This window comes from Seriola dumerili, unplaced genomic scaffold (assembly GCF_002260705.1).
Source record: "Seriola dumerili isolate Sdu_G_001 unplaced genomic scaffold, Sdu_1.0 BDQW01000291.1, whole genome shotgun sequence".
Lineage (NCBI taxonomy): Eukaryota > Metazoa > Chordata > Actinopteri > Carangiformes > Carangidae > Seriola > Seriola dumerili.
In genome coordinates this window covers 6,673,813-6,689,676 of record NW_019174546.1, presented here as the reverse complement: position 1 = coordinate 6,689,676, position 15,864 = coordinate 6,673,813, and the positions used below count along the sequence as shown (strand labels likewise).

General features: G+C 39.6%; 1 protein-coding gene across 2 annotated transcripts; it reads right to left on the bottom strand.

Moving 5' to 3' along the window:
- Positions 1 to 477: 477 nt before the first annotated feature.
- LOC111231110 (myosin light chain kinase 2, skeletal/cardiac muscle-like) lies at positions 478 to 12,003 on the bottom strand. Of its 2 annotated transcripts, none has more exons than XM_022758108.1 (15): positions 11,145 to 12,003; positions 8,309 to 8,446; positions 7,752 to 7,848; positions 6,943 to 7,411; positions 5,996 to 6,357; positions 5,149 to 5,254; positions 4,496 to 4,589; positions 3,993 to 4,102; positions 3,553 to 3,694; positions 3,371 to 3,441; positions 3,146 to 3,274; positions 2,917 to 3,069; positions 2,714 to 2,792; positions 2,302 to 2,356; positions 478 to 2,049 (listed from the first exon to the last, which is right to left on the bottom strand). In XM_022758108.1, the coding sequence occupies exons 1-14, from the start codon at positions 11,667 to 11,669 to the stop codon at positions 2,303 to 2,305; spliced, it is 2,529 nt and encodes an 842-aa protein (XP_022613829.1). In that variant the 5' UTR covers positions 11,670 to 12,003; the 3' UTR covers positions 478 to 2,049; position 2,302. The 2 variants fall into 2 exon arrangements, with proteins under 2 accessions (XP_022613829.1, XP_022613830.1); XM_022758109.1 differs by having other exon boundaries at positions 6,943 to 7,390.
- Positions 12,004 to 15,864: the final 3,861 nt, after the last annotated feature.

Genomic DNA, 15,864 nt, shown 5'->3' with positions numbered 1-15,864 from the left:
TTAAAAATGCTATCTATTAACAAGTGGCATACTGATCTTAAAAAAACATCACATTGTGTTTTCATTTCTTCTCATATAAAAAAGGCATTATTCACAGATTATTTTCAAGATAACTTCTACAGTGTGACAGAGCATTTACTAAGACTTTGACATCTTTGGGTAATTAAAGGGGCAAAGGTTTGTAGTCAAATTCCCATCTTCTAATTTCTCTCCTCAGTGGCCTTAAAGATCATATTTTAAGTTCAAAAGTTGAAAAGTTTTCCCTTTTTGGCCAACATTGTTATGCTTTATTTCTATGTGCATTTACTGTGTATAAATATTAATAAGGACAATAGACTGAAATGATCTGAGCTGAGCATTTCACAATTACACAAATCACTATTTTGGATTCAAGGTTCAAGTTCTTTATTTGCACAGTTAATGTATGTGGTCAAACTGAACCTTGACAAAAGTGAAATAAAAGCAAACAAACTCTGATTTAAGACACAACTTCACTTTAATGGGTGTGTACACACTTCTCAAATACATGCTGAATTTGAAATTGTTAACACTCTGTGAGGACAACTTCTTTTACTAGCACTCCGTGTTCAACAACAGTTAATGTCACATTCATCATGAAGTTAAAATAAATTCACATAAACTTAGTTGAAATGATATTTTATCCACTTGGGCAACATTAGGTAGGTAAGTGTGTTACTATCAGTTAGTGAACCTTCACAGAAGGTATTTCAAAGATAACTCTGTAATGTGTAAAAAGCTTCTACAGTGACAAGAATATACAGCCGGAGTGGCTCTAGAGTGACAGCTCAAGCACAATACAATAAAAAAGAAAAAAAAAAAGGTATTAAAAAGTTATTACTCTATTTATCAAGTTTAAGCTTTAATAGCTGATAACACAAAAACACATAACAACATGCAACAAATAATGAAAAAGTTACACCTAGTTCATAAGACATAAAAAGTGAATGTGTGTTTGCTTATGAACACCAGGACAAAGCAGGATGAAACAGATGGAGGAGACGTGGAGGTCCGACCACACAAGCGTTTTCAATGGAACTACGGTAGCTTCATGTATAATATATGTTTATATAAATATCAGTATAAAGTGCACATACTACAGCTCATGACACCAAGCACACAAATTCCATTCTGTCCATACATACATATGAGAAAATCTGGATTTTACTCTACAGTTCAGCAGCTATTTACAGCCCAAAAAGAACATTTCTAACTGAGAGCACAGATTATTCCGGTTGCATTAATATGAATCATGCTGTAGCCTTCACACAGAAGCAGTTGAGGTATGTTTCTAAACGTGAGTTATTATCTACAGTATCAGCAGTAAATGAAAACAGCAGCAAACAATGACAACACAGTGTATTTGGTTATAGGTGACTGAGGGCGAGTGGATACTTGAAAGTGAAGTAGATAGTGCAATGTCCATGTTCAACTTTCAAGGCAAAGGTGCCACACACAGTCAAGCTCATGTACGTATATATGTATATATTATATATATATATGTATATATATATATATATACGTACATATGTATGTATGTATGATAATATGGGTCTAATTAAACTAGGTTAGATTCTGACCACAGCATCATTTTGAAATGCCATCTACAACAGGATGAAAAAAATAAAAATAAAAAAAACCTTACAAAGTAATGTAATGTAATAAAACATCACCACAAACTCAACAGGTATTTAGTCAAGAGTTATTACTCTCATTATCATGATTTCATCACATTAATTGCAAGACAACTGATTAACATTATAAGATGTTCTTCATCTGTCTTTTCATTATTCATGGAAAAAGTAGTACAGTACAACACTTGCTGCGACTATCAACTATTAAATCTCACTTGAATAAAACTGTTATCTCTTTTTATATTTTGCTCTGGTATATTGGTTACATTAACACAACACAGTGGATCACATTTCAGGAAAATGCTGCAGATGAACTGACTGAAATTTAGGTCATTTACATGGACAGGAGGGTTGGTCCGAGTGGCCACAGCTGGAGCCGTCACATCTCTGTAGAGCCCTAAAAAAAGAAAAGAAAAAAGAAAATGATTATAATTGGGACAGTCATTATTTTCTGTAACAGGCAGGTACTGAATGTCTTGTCGCTTCTATGCTGCCCTGCACAAAATCTGAGACATGCTTCCCCCTTGTGGATGTTTTGAAAGGGATGAATGTAACTTTTACGTCTCTTATGACAAGCAATAAGATTCTGTTCAAAACAAATTGAGAAAGTGACATCAAAATAAGACGAAAAACGAAACAACAGACCAACCTCAACTATCAGTCATGGGCACACATGATGATCGCCTTGATCTGCACATAGTTTTCTGGAAACAGAGAAGGTCAACAATAATATTTCAATGTATGATTAATTAAAACAAATGTATTATCACAGTGACACATAAGTGTCCTTATTCCCTCAACATATTTCTTTATGTCTAATTTATTTTAAAAATTTCATATCTAACTTACTATAGCATTTCTACCACATAAATAAAAATAAATAAATAAATAAAAAAACCTAACCCTAACCTTACTAGAGCACTAAAATCACAAAGAGGCACAAACACAAATTCCACACAGAGTTGATTGCCATACATTCATAAAGCCTTAGATTTGTGGTCATGACTATTTCATTATTTATCTTATCTATGATAAATGCAGTCCAGGACCGTGTATTCTACCTTTGTATAAAGGTGGTGATGAAGCACTGAGTCAGATAGCCAAGGATGTCTTAAGGCCTCAGCTGCCCCCATCCTCCAACTGATGAGAAACACAATGACACATAAATATAATTTAATGCACAGACTGTATTTCAAATATGAGCAGATGTTAATCTCAGTTTAGGACTGAGACACAGCAACACATAGACAAAGGTTGATGGTACCTTTTATTTACAATGAGGAGCCTGGAGATGAAATCTTTGGCTTCTTTGGACGTCTCCACAAACTCTTGTTCCTCAAAGTTCCACTGACAGGCCAAGATGTTATTCAGAGTCTGGTTGTCATCATCACCGAGGAAGGGACACAGACCACTCAGACTAACAAGAGGAGACAAATAGTCATTAACATTAGTCTCTTAAAAAAGTATGTGCCTGTGTTTGTGTGTCTGCTTACATCATGTAGGTGATGACACCGAGGCTCCACATGTCTGTGTTGAAGGACACAAAGTCGTAGTTGATGACTTCGGGAGCGAGGAACTCTGGCGTGCCGAAATTCACTCGCAGCTTCTCCCTTGGTTTATATCTATGTGGGGATATAAATCAATGACATTTTACATTTTTCGTGATTACAGCGATGGACAAAACTGTCAATAAAATAGAAGGAAATACTATTACTTACATCCGGGCGAGACCAAAGTCGATGATCTTGATCTTATTTGTGACTCTGCTCACGCACAGAATATTTTCAGGCTGAAATTTATAACAAAACACAGGATTTTAACTGAGAGGCTTTAAATAAACTGCAGGAATGTATGAATTCTGTTGTAAAAAGTGTCCTAAAAATATAAGTGACTTTGTTACCTTTAAGTCCAGGTGTAGGATGTACATTTTGTGCATGTGCTGCAGGCCCTCGCAGATCTGCCTGATGAACACCACAGCATCCAGCTCCATTAAAGTGTAGTTTTCATCAATGATCCTGTCAAACAGCTCCCCTCCACCAACACTAAGGTTAAAGACAAACGCATAAAAATCAACAGTCGAACCCAAAATTTTTAAATATATATATATATTAAATGTAAAGTATCATGTTACTTTAGCAAAATTGTCCATACATTTAAGAATACATTTCTCACACAAAATGAATTAACAATTAAATTAGTTAACAGAAATTCTGTTGGGCCCACCAATTTAATTTAACTTAACAATTTAAGTTTAATCAAGTTATATCTTGTTATAAAGTGATCAATAAGCTGTTTTGAAATTAATGAACACGTGCTGAAAATATAAAAGAAGGAGCATACTATTCAAGTACAAGGATGATGTCATTCCTTGACTCATAAGCTGCATAGAGCTGGATCAGGTTGGCATGGTCCAGATTATTCATGACCTGGATCTCATTCTTCACGATCTCCTACCAAAAACACAGGCGCAGACAGACGGACAGATGCAGAAGCAGACAGACACAGTTGCAGACATACATTGACACACAGACACACACACCAAGTGAGCGCGCACACACGCGCGCACGCACACACACACACACACACACACAAACATGGACACGGTGAGAGGTGTCAGCTGTTCTCTGCTATGAGACAATGCATCTTCTCTTCTAGGTCAAATATTTCTCACCTAGGTGAGAAGTATTCCCTCTGCTTCTGTGTGGCCTTGCAGTGGACTGGTATGTAATAAAAACTGTAGCTAAGCCCCTCTCCTGCTTTTTATATCATGTGGCGTGGCTCTCACTCCACTTATCAAAATAGGACTAATTCATTATCATGACAGTGTGCGTTCGGTGCTGTACCTTTTCTTTCTGACTCCTGGCTTTGATGACCTTTGCTGCCAGAGTGAGACCAGAGGAGTTTTCGACACATTTGTGCACCTGACCGAAACGACCCCTTGAAGAGAGAGAGAAGAGAAAAGGAAGAAGAAAAAAAAAATGCAATTTCCACAGTTGCCAAGTCTATCATCTCAAAATCGTACATCCTAGAAGCCTAGAAACAGTTGTGAAACAGGACAGAGGTAGTGTTTCATGTGTTTTCCCATGACAAATCAAAAACTGATCTTACTTCAAACAGGGATGTTTTAGAAGAGTGCTGTGCTTAATCTGTTATTTCATTAAATCTGAGCTGGGCTCTGTCTCCTCTTTGAAGACTTGGATTAACACTTAGTGATTAGCTACCAGCTGGCACCGGGGATACAGTTTCACATACCACTCAGTCCTGAAGTAAAAATAACTGCTGTGACTCTGAAGTTATGAACCAGGGGAGAGAAGAGGAGAGGAGATGAGGGTGGACATGGGGTGGGGGCGGGGTGGGGGGTGTAACGCAATTAGGCTTTATGGGAATTGAAACTCTCTCTCACTATCTTTTATTTGTGATTGATCAATTAGTCTCCGGTAGCTTTAATTTTTTTGTTGTGTGTTTTTTTTACATCACACACAAGCACAACGCTCACCCGCCCAGGACCTCCTGCCAGTTGATAGTGTAGAAGTTGCTGATCTGGTTAGGCTTGGCCGACACAACGCGGTGATTAAAAGGAGCCGCTGGAGGAGGAGTGGTGTCTAAAGTCGGAGAGAAGAAGAGACAAGAGAAAAGATATAATCTGTTTTAATAGGTTATGAGGAATGTGAGAACACAGGAGCTTCATTGTTTATCAGCTACAGTGAGGCGCTTGAAAGGGTACATGGCTGCCATAATCAAGTTAGCACATTGTGTACTAGCGTACTACGATAAACATCAGCTACAGTCACAGTTGTTGCCTTAATATCACAGAGGAGCAACCATGCCCTAGCACGATATATCTTCTAGTCATAGTGCCAGACAACCTTAAAAGCTTTATATTACTTCATACCCCTGTGCTGTACCAACTTAGCATTCTCAGATGGTCAACTATGTGATGGCGACACTGTTTCTTAAGTACCTTAAATGTAGTTTGGCATATCTGTTCTGCAGCTTCTGTTACTTCTCAGCCGACATATATATACTGTATATCTATATATATATATATATATATATCTGAGATAATATCTGATATATCAGCCTGGTTGATTCATCAGTCCAGCTGATATACAGTATAAAACAACTATAGACTCCTGTATTTCAGTATTTTAATTCACTGCTGTGAAGAATTTAAGCCAAATATTTCAACTGTGGCCAACATGTAGATTTTGTAATGATTGATTTATTTTGGCGCTGCCTTACAGTGGCTTTTCTCTACACCAACAAAGGGCAACAATTGGTTAAATAAGAATTTAAACTTTCATCGTCCGACCATGATTAGTTTTCAATGAGGCCTGACTTACCAATAAAGTACCGCTCAGCATCATCATCATCATCATCATCCTCCTTCTCTGCAGCATTTTCCTTCCTCTCTCTTTCCAACCTTTGTTTGAGGTTTATCTGGAATTCAACTCCATCTGCCCTAAAGACGGCCCAGTCCTCAGACTCAAGCTTCTGTTCTTCGTCCTCGTTGTGCTCCCTCTTCTTCTCCTCCTCCTCCCTCTCCTTCTCCTCTTCCTCCCTGACCACCACCTGGCTCTTTGTGTGTTCCTCCACTACAAAGTGTTCCTCAGTCACAAAGGAATTGGTAGTAGCGCTGCTGATCTCTGCTGTCTGGTCTTGCTCGGCCACTGGAGATGGGGCGGCATCGGTGTGGTCATCAGAGCTGAAACAAAATTGATGGTAGTTTTCATTTTTGTTTGTTATTATACTTCTACTTATTATAAATCAAAAGTTTTTTGTATAAAGATGTGGCTGCTGGCACATGGCTAAACAACAAGCCTTTTTCAACATGTTAGGAGTTAAGTCATCAAATCAATGACATATCTGGATAGATATTATTGGCTAAGACTAATTACAAATGAATCCTTACATTAGTTGCACTTGCTCCAGACTACCATGCTATGAACTGTGTCTTGGAGCTAGTTTTTTCTTATGAGCAACATCTTTACATCTTTAAGAAAGTAATCAGTCCTTTTGACCGATGAAACATCAGCAAAGAGTAAAAATATAGCCATCACAATTTCCTAAAGCCCAAGGTGACACCCCTTAAATGTCTTGTTTTATTTAACTAACAGTCCTAAATGCAAAAATATTTTTTATAATGTAAGAGATGAGGACAGGCACCAATTCTTGCATTTGAAGATTTGGAATCAACTTTTTGGGATTTGTTTTAAAAATAACTTAAACAATATCATCAAAATAGTTGATTCATTAATTAATTTTCTGTTGATCAACTTTAATTGACTACCTTGTAGCAGTTGGTTCTTTTTCATTGTCAGGGGCAGCGGGGAGCTCTGGGGCTTTAGCTACTTCTTCTACAGCAGAAGCTTCCTCTTCCTTCTTTTCCTGCGGGACTTGGAGCTTTTCGTCTTCTTTCTCTTCCACTACATCCTCCACATCGAGCTTGGGCTCCTGCTCTGTAACCACCACCTCGCCCTCAGGCACCTTTTCCCCCACCTCCTCCTCACCTACCGCCTCAACAACCTCATGCTTCTCAGCCACTGGGGAATCTTCACGCAGGTAGTCCACCAGATTACAAGCAGGTTGTTGATCAGGTTGTTGAGCTTTAGGGGGCACTCCAGCCTCCAGATCCAGACATTCAGGGGTGAGCTGGTGACCTGATTTCTCTGTGTTTTCCCTGTTGAGCTTCTGCACCTCTTGAAGAAGCAAAACCTGCTTCTTCAGAGAGATATGATCTACAAAAAGCCCAAACAGAACTTGGATTTAACCTTTTACAACCTGTTAAATATTCATCATAACGTTCTGTCATATTTAAGATTGAATAGGTTTTTGTGAAAGGTTATACGGTAAAGTGTGAAGGTGCCAAATATTTCACTCTGACCTTTTGAACTTGGTTTCTGTGTCATGGTATACATGCTAGGAGGCTATAGCTGAACGTGTAATAGAATATCACTCTAACACAGTAAGATGTTCCTGTCACGGAAGCTTTGAGAGCAAATGCATGCTTTTTAACTATAGCAAAAGGAGCAACTCTTGGAAGTTTAAGCATTGACATATAGTATTTTTGTGGAGGAAACAGCATGTCCATCTCAGCACCTGTTGTGTCTGGGGGCTTCATCTTCTTTTGAGCTTTCTGATTCTTAGGGCTCAAACATGGCTTCTCTGTCCCATCTTTACCTTTATGGTCTTTCAACTGTGAAATACAAATAAAACAGTCAAAAGAAAAATCGGCACCACACAATTTTCTTTTCGTTTTCAAATAAATTATCCAATAAAATGATATATTAAAAGGAACATTTTGACATTTTCTTCTTCTCCAAAATTCTGCTTTATCATTCCTCTTTAAGATAAATCATTTCAACCAGTTCACCAAGCTAAAATTAAAGGCAACAATGTTTTTTTTTTGTTGCTTGTCAAATGTAACTAAGCATAGCTTTGGTGTGGCTATGCAAACATTTCACATCGTTACACTTTTCTTGTTAAGTATGTCTGTACAATAACATTCAACATACAGAGCCAGCCCTTTAAGTTGAAAACATGAAGAACAAGGTGCCAGCCTGAAGCCAAAAATGCAAATGCACATATACTCAGATATTACAAATAAAAGAGACATGTTCCTGTGTAAATATGGTCTTTGAGCACAATAAACCTACAAACTTTCCACATTTTCGAGAGGCGAGGAAATGCTTTGGTCCATGGAGCTTTATCCTGTGAGAGGGCTGAGGAGTACTGGGCACACATGCAGGAGTTATCTGTTGATTCCCTTTACTGGCTTTATTAGAGGTAGTTTTCTAGTAAAAAGACAAGATGGCAATGCTTAGTAGGGTTACATGAATGCAGATGGAATGGAATAAATATCACATGTTAAGTATGAATGACAATGAAACATATGGGTGATTGATATAAGTTAGGGTCACATGTAAAAAACAACATAACAAATGAATCAAAAATCAAATACATACTTGAATGACAGTGACAGGTAGAGTTGATGAAGTTAGGGTCACATGTAAAGCGCACGACACAAGTGAATCCATAACTCAGTGAAATGACACATAAAATCATGAAAAGGACAAAATTTAAGTGACACTTCCTCCGTTTTCAGCTAACAGATTAGCACATTTATTGCATGTCTCCATGTGCAGACCCACTTGTATGGAATGCCTTTGATTATTCATGGCAGTTGGATAGACAGCAGCAGGGCAGTGAATTTATAGCTTATCACTTGTCGCACTCAGCGACGGAATGCAATGCTGACCCTGAGCGGAAAATATTACAAGCGACGGTAGGCTGTTGTTCAAATTTCTCAGCTGAGGAAACTCACTAAACACTCTCTGATCAGGTTAGCATGGAAAAACCTGTCGTGAACTCCTTGGTGTCTCACATTTGTTCTCCGAATGCTTCGGTGAGGTAAACAGCACAGGAGATATTTGGAGTTTCCCCCGGTGACAGTGGTGTTTTCAGGAGTTCAAATCTCTGATTGGGAGATTGGGGAAAGCGTGCAAAGGCCACAGTAACAGACAGAAATCTCACACCTCTGAAGGTGAAGTAACCACCTGACAAGTGCTCTGACGACAACAGAAATTCCCTGAAATGTGACTCACGTAGAAGCCATCAGATTGATATGTGGTCATCACGTAATCTAAACCATAAATACATTGTTCCATCTTTTAATTGGCTTGAATTCAATAAGTCATGATGCCTCAATCTGATACATATGGATACAAAAAAAAGTGACTCCACTGTTGTACACTGTGCACCATGACACAAATATTTTTCAAGTATGTGATAACGTTGTCACATGACGTCACAACCACTCAGGTGAGAGGAAAAGAGATATGACTCCAACGTCTGCAGCTATGCAAGTGACAGGAGTGTGGTGAAGTCTGTAAGAGCAACCCATGCCTCTGATGCCAAGCAGCACTTAGTGACCTTTATACAGGGTCATGGTCTGTCTTCCAATTGGACAATTAAGACAAAATGCCTCAGGTTTGTTTTTCGGAAGTGACTTTAGAGTCACAGGAAATGTTTTTTAAGTGTAAAAAAACCTTTTAAAAAATTGTACATTTGAGTACCTCATTCATTCTAGGCAATCCAGCCAAACCAATGGACCTTTGGACATTAAGTTAAAAATGTAAATTCTGCATCTAGACATATGAGTGCAAAGCACACTGGAGCAATAGTAACCTCATGGAGATCATATTTACATAAGTACATATTTACTTTTTGACTTTTCTGAACCTGTACCAGCCGTTCTTGAACACTGCATGCCGTGTTAAATGCAGGCTTTTACTGGAACCTCTAAATCAAAGGTACTTTGACAGCATTATCAGCAGGACTCCCAGTAAAAATTTTATGAAGAGCTATTTTGCGCCGCAGGAAGTTTTGCAATTTGCAAAGAACCACATGGCATAGACTTTAGGCAATACCTGCTTTATAGCAGAGGGGTATAACTGCTGGAAAAAGTGATGTAGAATATACAAAATTACTGGCACAGGACTGAAATGTGCAGAAGCAAAACTATAACTGACAGGCGGTAATGTACCTAGTTGAAGTGAGTCAATGAGCGAAACAAGCTGCTAAAGAGAGAAGGGGAGAAACACTGACTCATCACAATCTGTTGACATCTGACTCCTGATGAGCTGAAGGGGTTAAAGCCCTCTTAGACCCCAAACACTGCAGCCCAGATCCAAAAACAGCATTTCTAAACCGGGCCACTCACATTTCACCCCTGGCCTCACAGCGGCCCTCTCGTGCCCTGCCAGGGGGGGTCCCACAGTCAGCCTCATGCCAAGAAGGCCATGTTCCACGCAGCATGGGTAGAGATCCAACAAGCAGCCCCATAAATTGGAGTTCAATTGGGACTTTATGTAAGCTACAAGTGATATATTTATTGTGGAGTAACTTACATAACACTGTAAAATTAGTGTTCTTAATCTCTTTGCCTTCAATCAGCACTTGGCGAGTGTAAACATACCAAAGCCCAGACACTACCTATCACCCCTGCCCACTTTATGGGGAATTAAGCACACAAGCCAAGCCACATTCACATTCGAGAGAAGCGTAGGAGTGGTCAGCTTTGCTGCTATGATCATTTTCACATGTTCTGCCAAGACAACAAGTCCCCGGTGAGATCTAAGAAATCAGTGTCAGAATGGAAAACACTGTACAGCATCATTTACAACACTGACAAGAACAGGACTAGATGTCCATAGTGATAGCTGGGTTGGACACCCTGGCAACACGCTTAGATACTTAAAATGATAAATGCACCCTTAGAAATATCAAATGTATCATTCAAAATGTTAAATGCATATGTCAGAGTCCAGACTGGAGAAACATTAAAGTCTTAATCCATATCAACAATAATATGTCTCCAAAACCCATTTTATGCAATAGCAATATAATGTAGACTCTTAACATTTGACTAGACTGTAGTTATACACTTCAAGCAGAGACATTTTCTCAGCAATTTGAGGCTCTTAATCTCACCTTGTCAAGCCTCTTGGTTAATGTTTCTGTGGATGTTTTTCTCTTGACAGCTTGCTTCCCTTTATTGTCTTTGGATTTGAAGCCCTTCCGAGCTGCAGGGCCTTTCAACACCAGCTCCATAATCCTCGAACTCTTCACCGTCTCCCCAATGAAGCTGATCACCTGCTGCATGCTGAGGACCAGCTTTTCCATCCCTTCCAGCTTCTGAGCCTGCTGCTCGGACCGCTGGTTCACCACTGACATGATGGTGCTCATCTCCTGGCATATCTCCCTCACTTCTCGCCCCATGACCTGGGTCTGGTTCACTACCCTGGGTGGCAGGTGGATCTCCTCCTTGTCAACCTTCAGATTCTCCATATCCTTTTCAATGCCGTCAATGTCCTGAGACATCCCATCTAGTCGGTTGAGGACCTTTTCTTGAATGTTGATGAGCTTGTCCATCTTGCTGCTCAGTGACTCAATCCGATTTTGGATGAGGTCAAAGCTTGCATTGTTGCCATCTCCCGTCTTTACCAAGGCACTCATGGCTTCCGGTGATACAAAAATCACGTCAAGACACCAGCTTGAGACAAAAATAGGACTAGCAACGTCCGTGAAACAGACGAAAATACTTTTTCAACAATTGTAGCCAGCTCTACCCTTCAGTGCTTCACGTTGGTGTGCAAATGAACCAAAGTACAGAAATGTGGATCAAACAACAAAAAAAAAAGAGAAAGAAATCCAGCCAGAAAAGATTTTTAAAAATTACCAGCTATGAAGATTTTAAATCTCTAAAACTGTAAAGCTCAAGTAAAATGAGCTCTGCACCTTCTTAAGTAAAAAAAAAAAATCAGTCTCTCTTACTATCCCTGGTGCCTGGTTCTCTCCACAATAGAAATGGTATTAAGAATGGAGTGAGCCGGTGTCCCTAAATGTAAATGGACAGCCTACGTCAGCAGGGGTCAAGTGTTTGGGGTGGGGGCTTGGCACTGCTCGGGCTATGAGACATTTGAGAGCCTTTAAGTGTTAAGCCCACCACCGTCACTCGCTTGTTGGGTGTCAAAATGCACACTGTACACAATACTCCTTCAGCGTGTAAGACAAGTGGGACAATGCTCACTCATTTTTACAGTTTTTCCTTATTCGAATGACAATGACGTTAACTCGCTGTAACAGGTGGACATGTCTGGTCCGCGTTCTTGAGTGGACTGCACAGGTGTCCAAAAAAGGAGAAGCTTAAAGATGGAGTTTACAGGTGGGGTTTTTTTTTTTTTTTTTTTAAGGCAGAAGAAGACATTTTGAGATCATTTCAAAATAGAAGCTGCGTTGACAATTTAAAAGAAATTATTCAAATGACTGTCATGGCATTGAAAAGAATAAAAGGACCGGGCAGCTGGGTATTTGGCACTGCTGCATGTGGTTCTGTCTGTATACGATTGTGAATGAGAACCATGTTGCAATGCAAATTCCCTGCTTATCTCTTGAAGACCTGGTAACTTGCACCCAGTGTCTGGGGAAACGTGAGGACGCCTGTGGTTCCTGGCTAAGGGGACCTACAGTAAGATATTTAGCCTTTCTGCTGAAAGAAGAGATGGGTGACACTGATGATTTATACGATGCCAACTCACTGACAAAACCATGCCCTGATAACCTCCCTCAAGAGAGGAAGGGATCAATTTTAACTTAGCTCTTGTAATATGACCAGAATCCATGTTCCCTGTAAATCAAAATGTGACTTATCCTTACAACAGACATGTGTTTATGTCAACTCACTGGGTGCAAACACTGGAAAGGAAATACTGCAGTCAAAATTATTCAAAGTTTAAATAGCCAGAGGCTCCAACACTCTCACGGTTGGTTAATCAAGCTACTTCCTGACAAGTTTGCCTTCACAAACTTCACAAACTCACTTTTCCCCCATAAATTCACAGATGATAGAGCAGAGGCGGAATCCAGCTTTGCTCAAGCCACCATGAAATACTTTTGACAAAAGAGGCGCAGACTGCAAACTGAGCCGCAGTGACCCCAGCCAAACTCGCCTCACTCTGGCGGCTCAAGCCAAAATCTGGGCTCATGGGTGCAGGGACCAGGAAGGAGGCTGTGAACTTGGCAGATAGAGTGGAATCAAGCGCGGTAAGGTGAGGGAAGGGAAGGAGTTTATCTGTCGGCTCATATTTCATGACAAGTCATCATTGCAGGTTGCATATTACTCTCTGTCTTATTCAGCTAAGAACCGAGCCGCGCTGTGCAAAGCCTTGTGTAATTTTCCTACAGGCTTGTAAGAGCCGACTGACCCACATGCATTCCCCTGTATTTTTATTTTCATCTGGGTTCACTCTGCGTAAGGTGGCTATGGCGGAATACAACAAGTGAATATGACGGGGGCAGAAACAGATGGGAGTGGAACCAACCATTAATCAGTCAGGGAGAGACAGGGACGCTCACACCTGTCTCTGGATGCCAACAGATGACAGACAACGTAGGTCATTTGCAGCATGTTGTGTCAATTTGAGGGGCATCGACAGTCAACTTTCTTACGCAGTGGTGTGCATGGAACAGACAGACTGGACTTTCCACAAAAGCAGCAAGAGGAATGCTAAGTATTTCTTTACTGGTTTTTTTATTATTATTACATCATATTTGAATGTTTTATTGTCAAGACCTGAGAGTTCACTGCGTTCTAGTTCACCAGGAAAGAAATATTCAGTTACTTATGGACTTTAGTGTACTTCCCTTCAATGGTAGCTTTTGTTTTCCTTTTCTTTTTTCTTCTTTTTTTGTATGTTTTGCACATATAAAATCAATAAAAAGATTTGCAAAAAAAAAAAAAGTATTTCTTTACAAATGTTACAGGAGAGAAAAAAGAAATGTAACTGTTATTTTGCTGCACATTAAAGGTTAGCATGCATTGCTCTGCTTTGCATTGCTTAGAGGTAGAGGGGCGCTTTAAGGTTACTAAACCCTGCAGGGGATATAAACAGACCTCAGGCCTCTGAGGCTTATGACATAAAGCAAATATCGAGTTTATATCACTTACACTTTGCAGTGAAGCTAATGCCAAAGAAAGTAACAGCGCCATGACTGGTGCTCAAAGTCCTCTCTCACCCTCTCTGCCAAGCCCTAGCATGTGTACACACAGCCCGAGGACACAAGGTGGCAGCTGAGAAATCAATGCCCTGTCTACTGGTGCATGATTAAAATGTTGTTTAGTTAATGTGACAGCAAAATTATCAGGATGTTTGGAGACACTGTCAACTGCATGAATGCTCGGATAGCCTGTGTAAAATGCGATGAATAATTTTGTGTTTGTGTGAGTCCTGGTTGACCTTGCAGTCTGAACTTGGAGGACTTCGCGAGTGGAAAAAATGTAAAGGTAAACTGATATACAGCAGAAGGCTTTGCTCCTTTGAGCAGTAAGCCTTCAAACTTTTAAGGTCACCATCTTTGCGCTCGTAATGATTATGAAATCAAGATCTTGTACTTTTTACTCTCTTTTGATGTTGTTTAGTGCCTTTGATCAGTGTTTTAAAAAAATGCTCATCACAGTTTGCCAGAGCCCAAGGTGATGTCTTCCAATGTCTAATTTTTCTCTGATCAACCTGAAAATTTAATTCCAAATTTATTCAGTCTAGCGTCATATATGAAAGAGAAAATCAGCAAATGCTCACATTTGAGAGGCTGGACCCAGGGCATGGAAAAAACACCTCAATATAATCAATTGATCATTGAAATAGATAAATTAATTGATTTATCGAGTTATCATTGTATCTTTAATCTATTGTTGTTTATTATAGATGACCTAATTATAATATGCATAATTATGAGAACATTTGAAATCAAGACATCGTAATGGCGAAATAAATGAAGGCCTCAGGGACGATCATTAAAGCAAAATGGTTTTTCTACATCAAATAAAGTGCATGTTACTGAGCAAAAAGGCAAAAAGGGACTTCAGTGCACAAATGTATCTTAGGTTGGACAGTGTCTTTTCTGCATAAGCATACATGTGAATAGTTATGAATAATACGGTTGAATAGTGTGACCTGTATGGTGCTCTGGCTATTGGCTATCTGGCTAGGCTATTTGTTTGGCATTTGGGAGAAGGTGAACCTTTAAAAATGGAGCACCACCTCCCTTACTGAGAACACAATGTCCTGGGAAGCAGTGGGGTCTGTGTGCTGTGGCTACTGTCCAGTCACCTCTCCAGTCTCCACTCCGTCGCCACAGCCTTCCAGCTCTGGCTACACTTTCTCTTGGAAACTTGTGGGCTTAAATGTGTGTGGCAGCCATGAAACTTTACTCCTCATGCTAATGTCTAAGAAGTCTCTCCTGTTCTTTCCCTGTCATCTCAGGTTTTCTCTTGGCATGTAAACACATTTTGCTGCTGCACTTTTTGGTTTTGTTTATATAGGGTTATAAAACTACATTGGACTACATCATGTTGATTCAGTACATTGAATGAGAATGAGCATACACACACACACACACACACACACACACACACACACACACACACACACACACACACACATTCAAACACATGCCTGTCTTGTAAAATGTGATAAATCGCATGCAAGTTGAAGTATCCAAATGTTGAGAGATTTCGCATGATGCCTTTTGGAACTGGACACACTCTGAGGAACTAAATCATGTGAAACTGCACGTGACTGGTCCAGTTATTGATTAACTAGCAGTGATGGAAAGTAAGAACATTTACTCAGATTAGTAGATTAAATAATGA

Bases quoted from the DNA above. Each gene is read 5' to 3' on its own strand.
- LOC111231110 (XM_022758108.1), bottom strand. From the start codon at position 11,669: ATGAGTGCCTTGGTAAAGACGGGAGATGGCAACAATGCAAGCTTTGAC. The intron at 4,590-5,148 runs GTGAGCGTTGTG...TCTCTCTTCAAG, and splicing joins TGGCAGGAGGTCCTGGGCGG to GGGTCGTTTCGGTCAGGTGC. The intron at 4,103-4,495 runs GTACAGCACCGA...TGTTTTTGGTAG, and splicing joins CCAGGAGTCAGAAAGAAAAG to GAGATCGTGAAGAATGAGAT.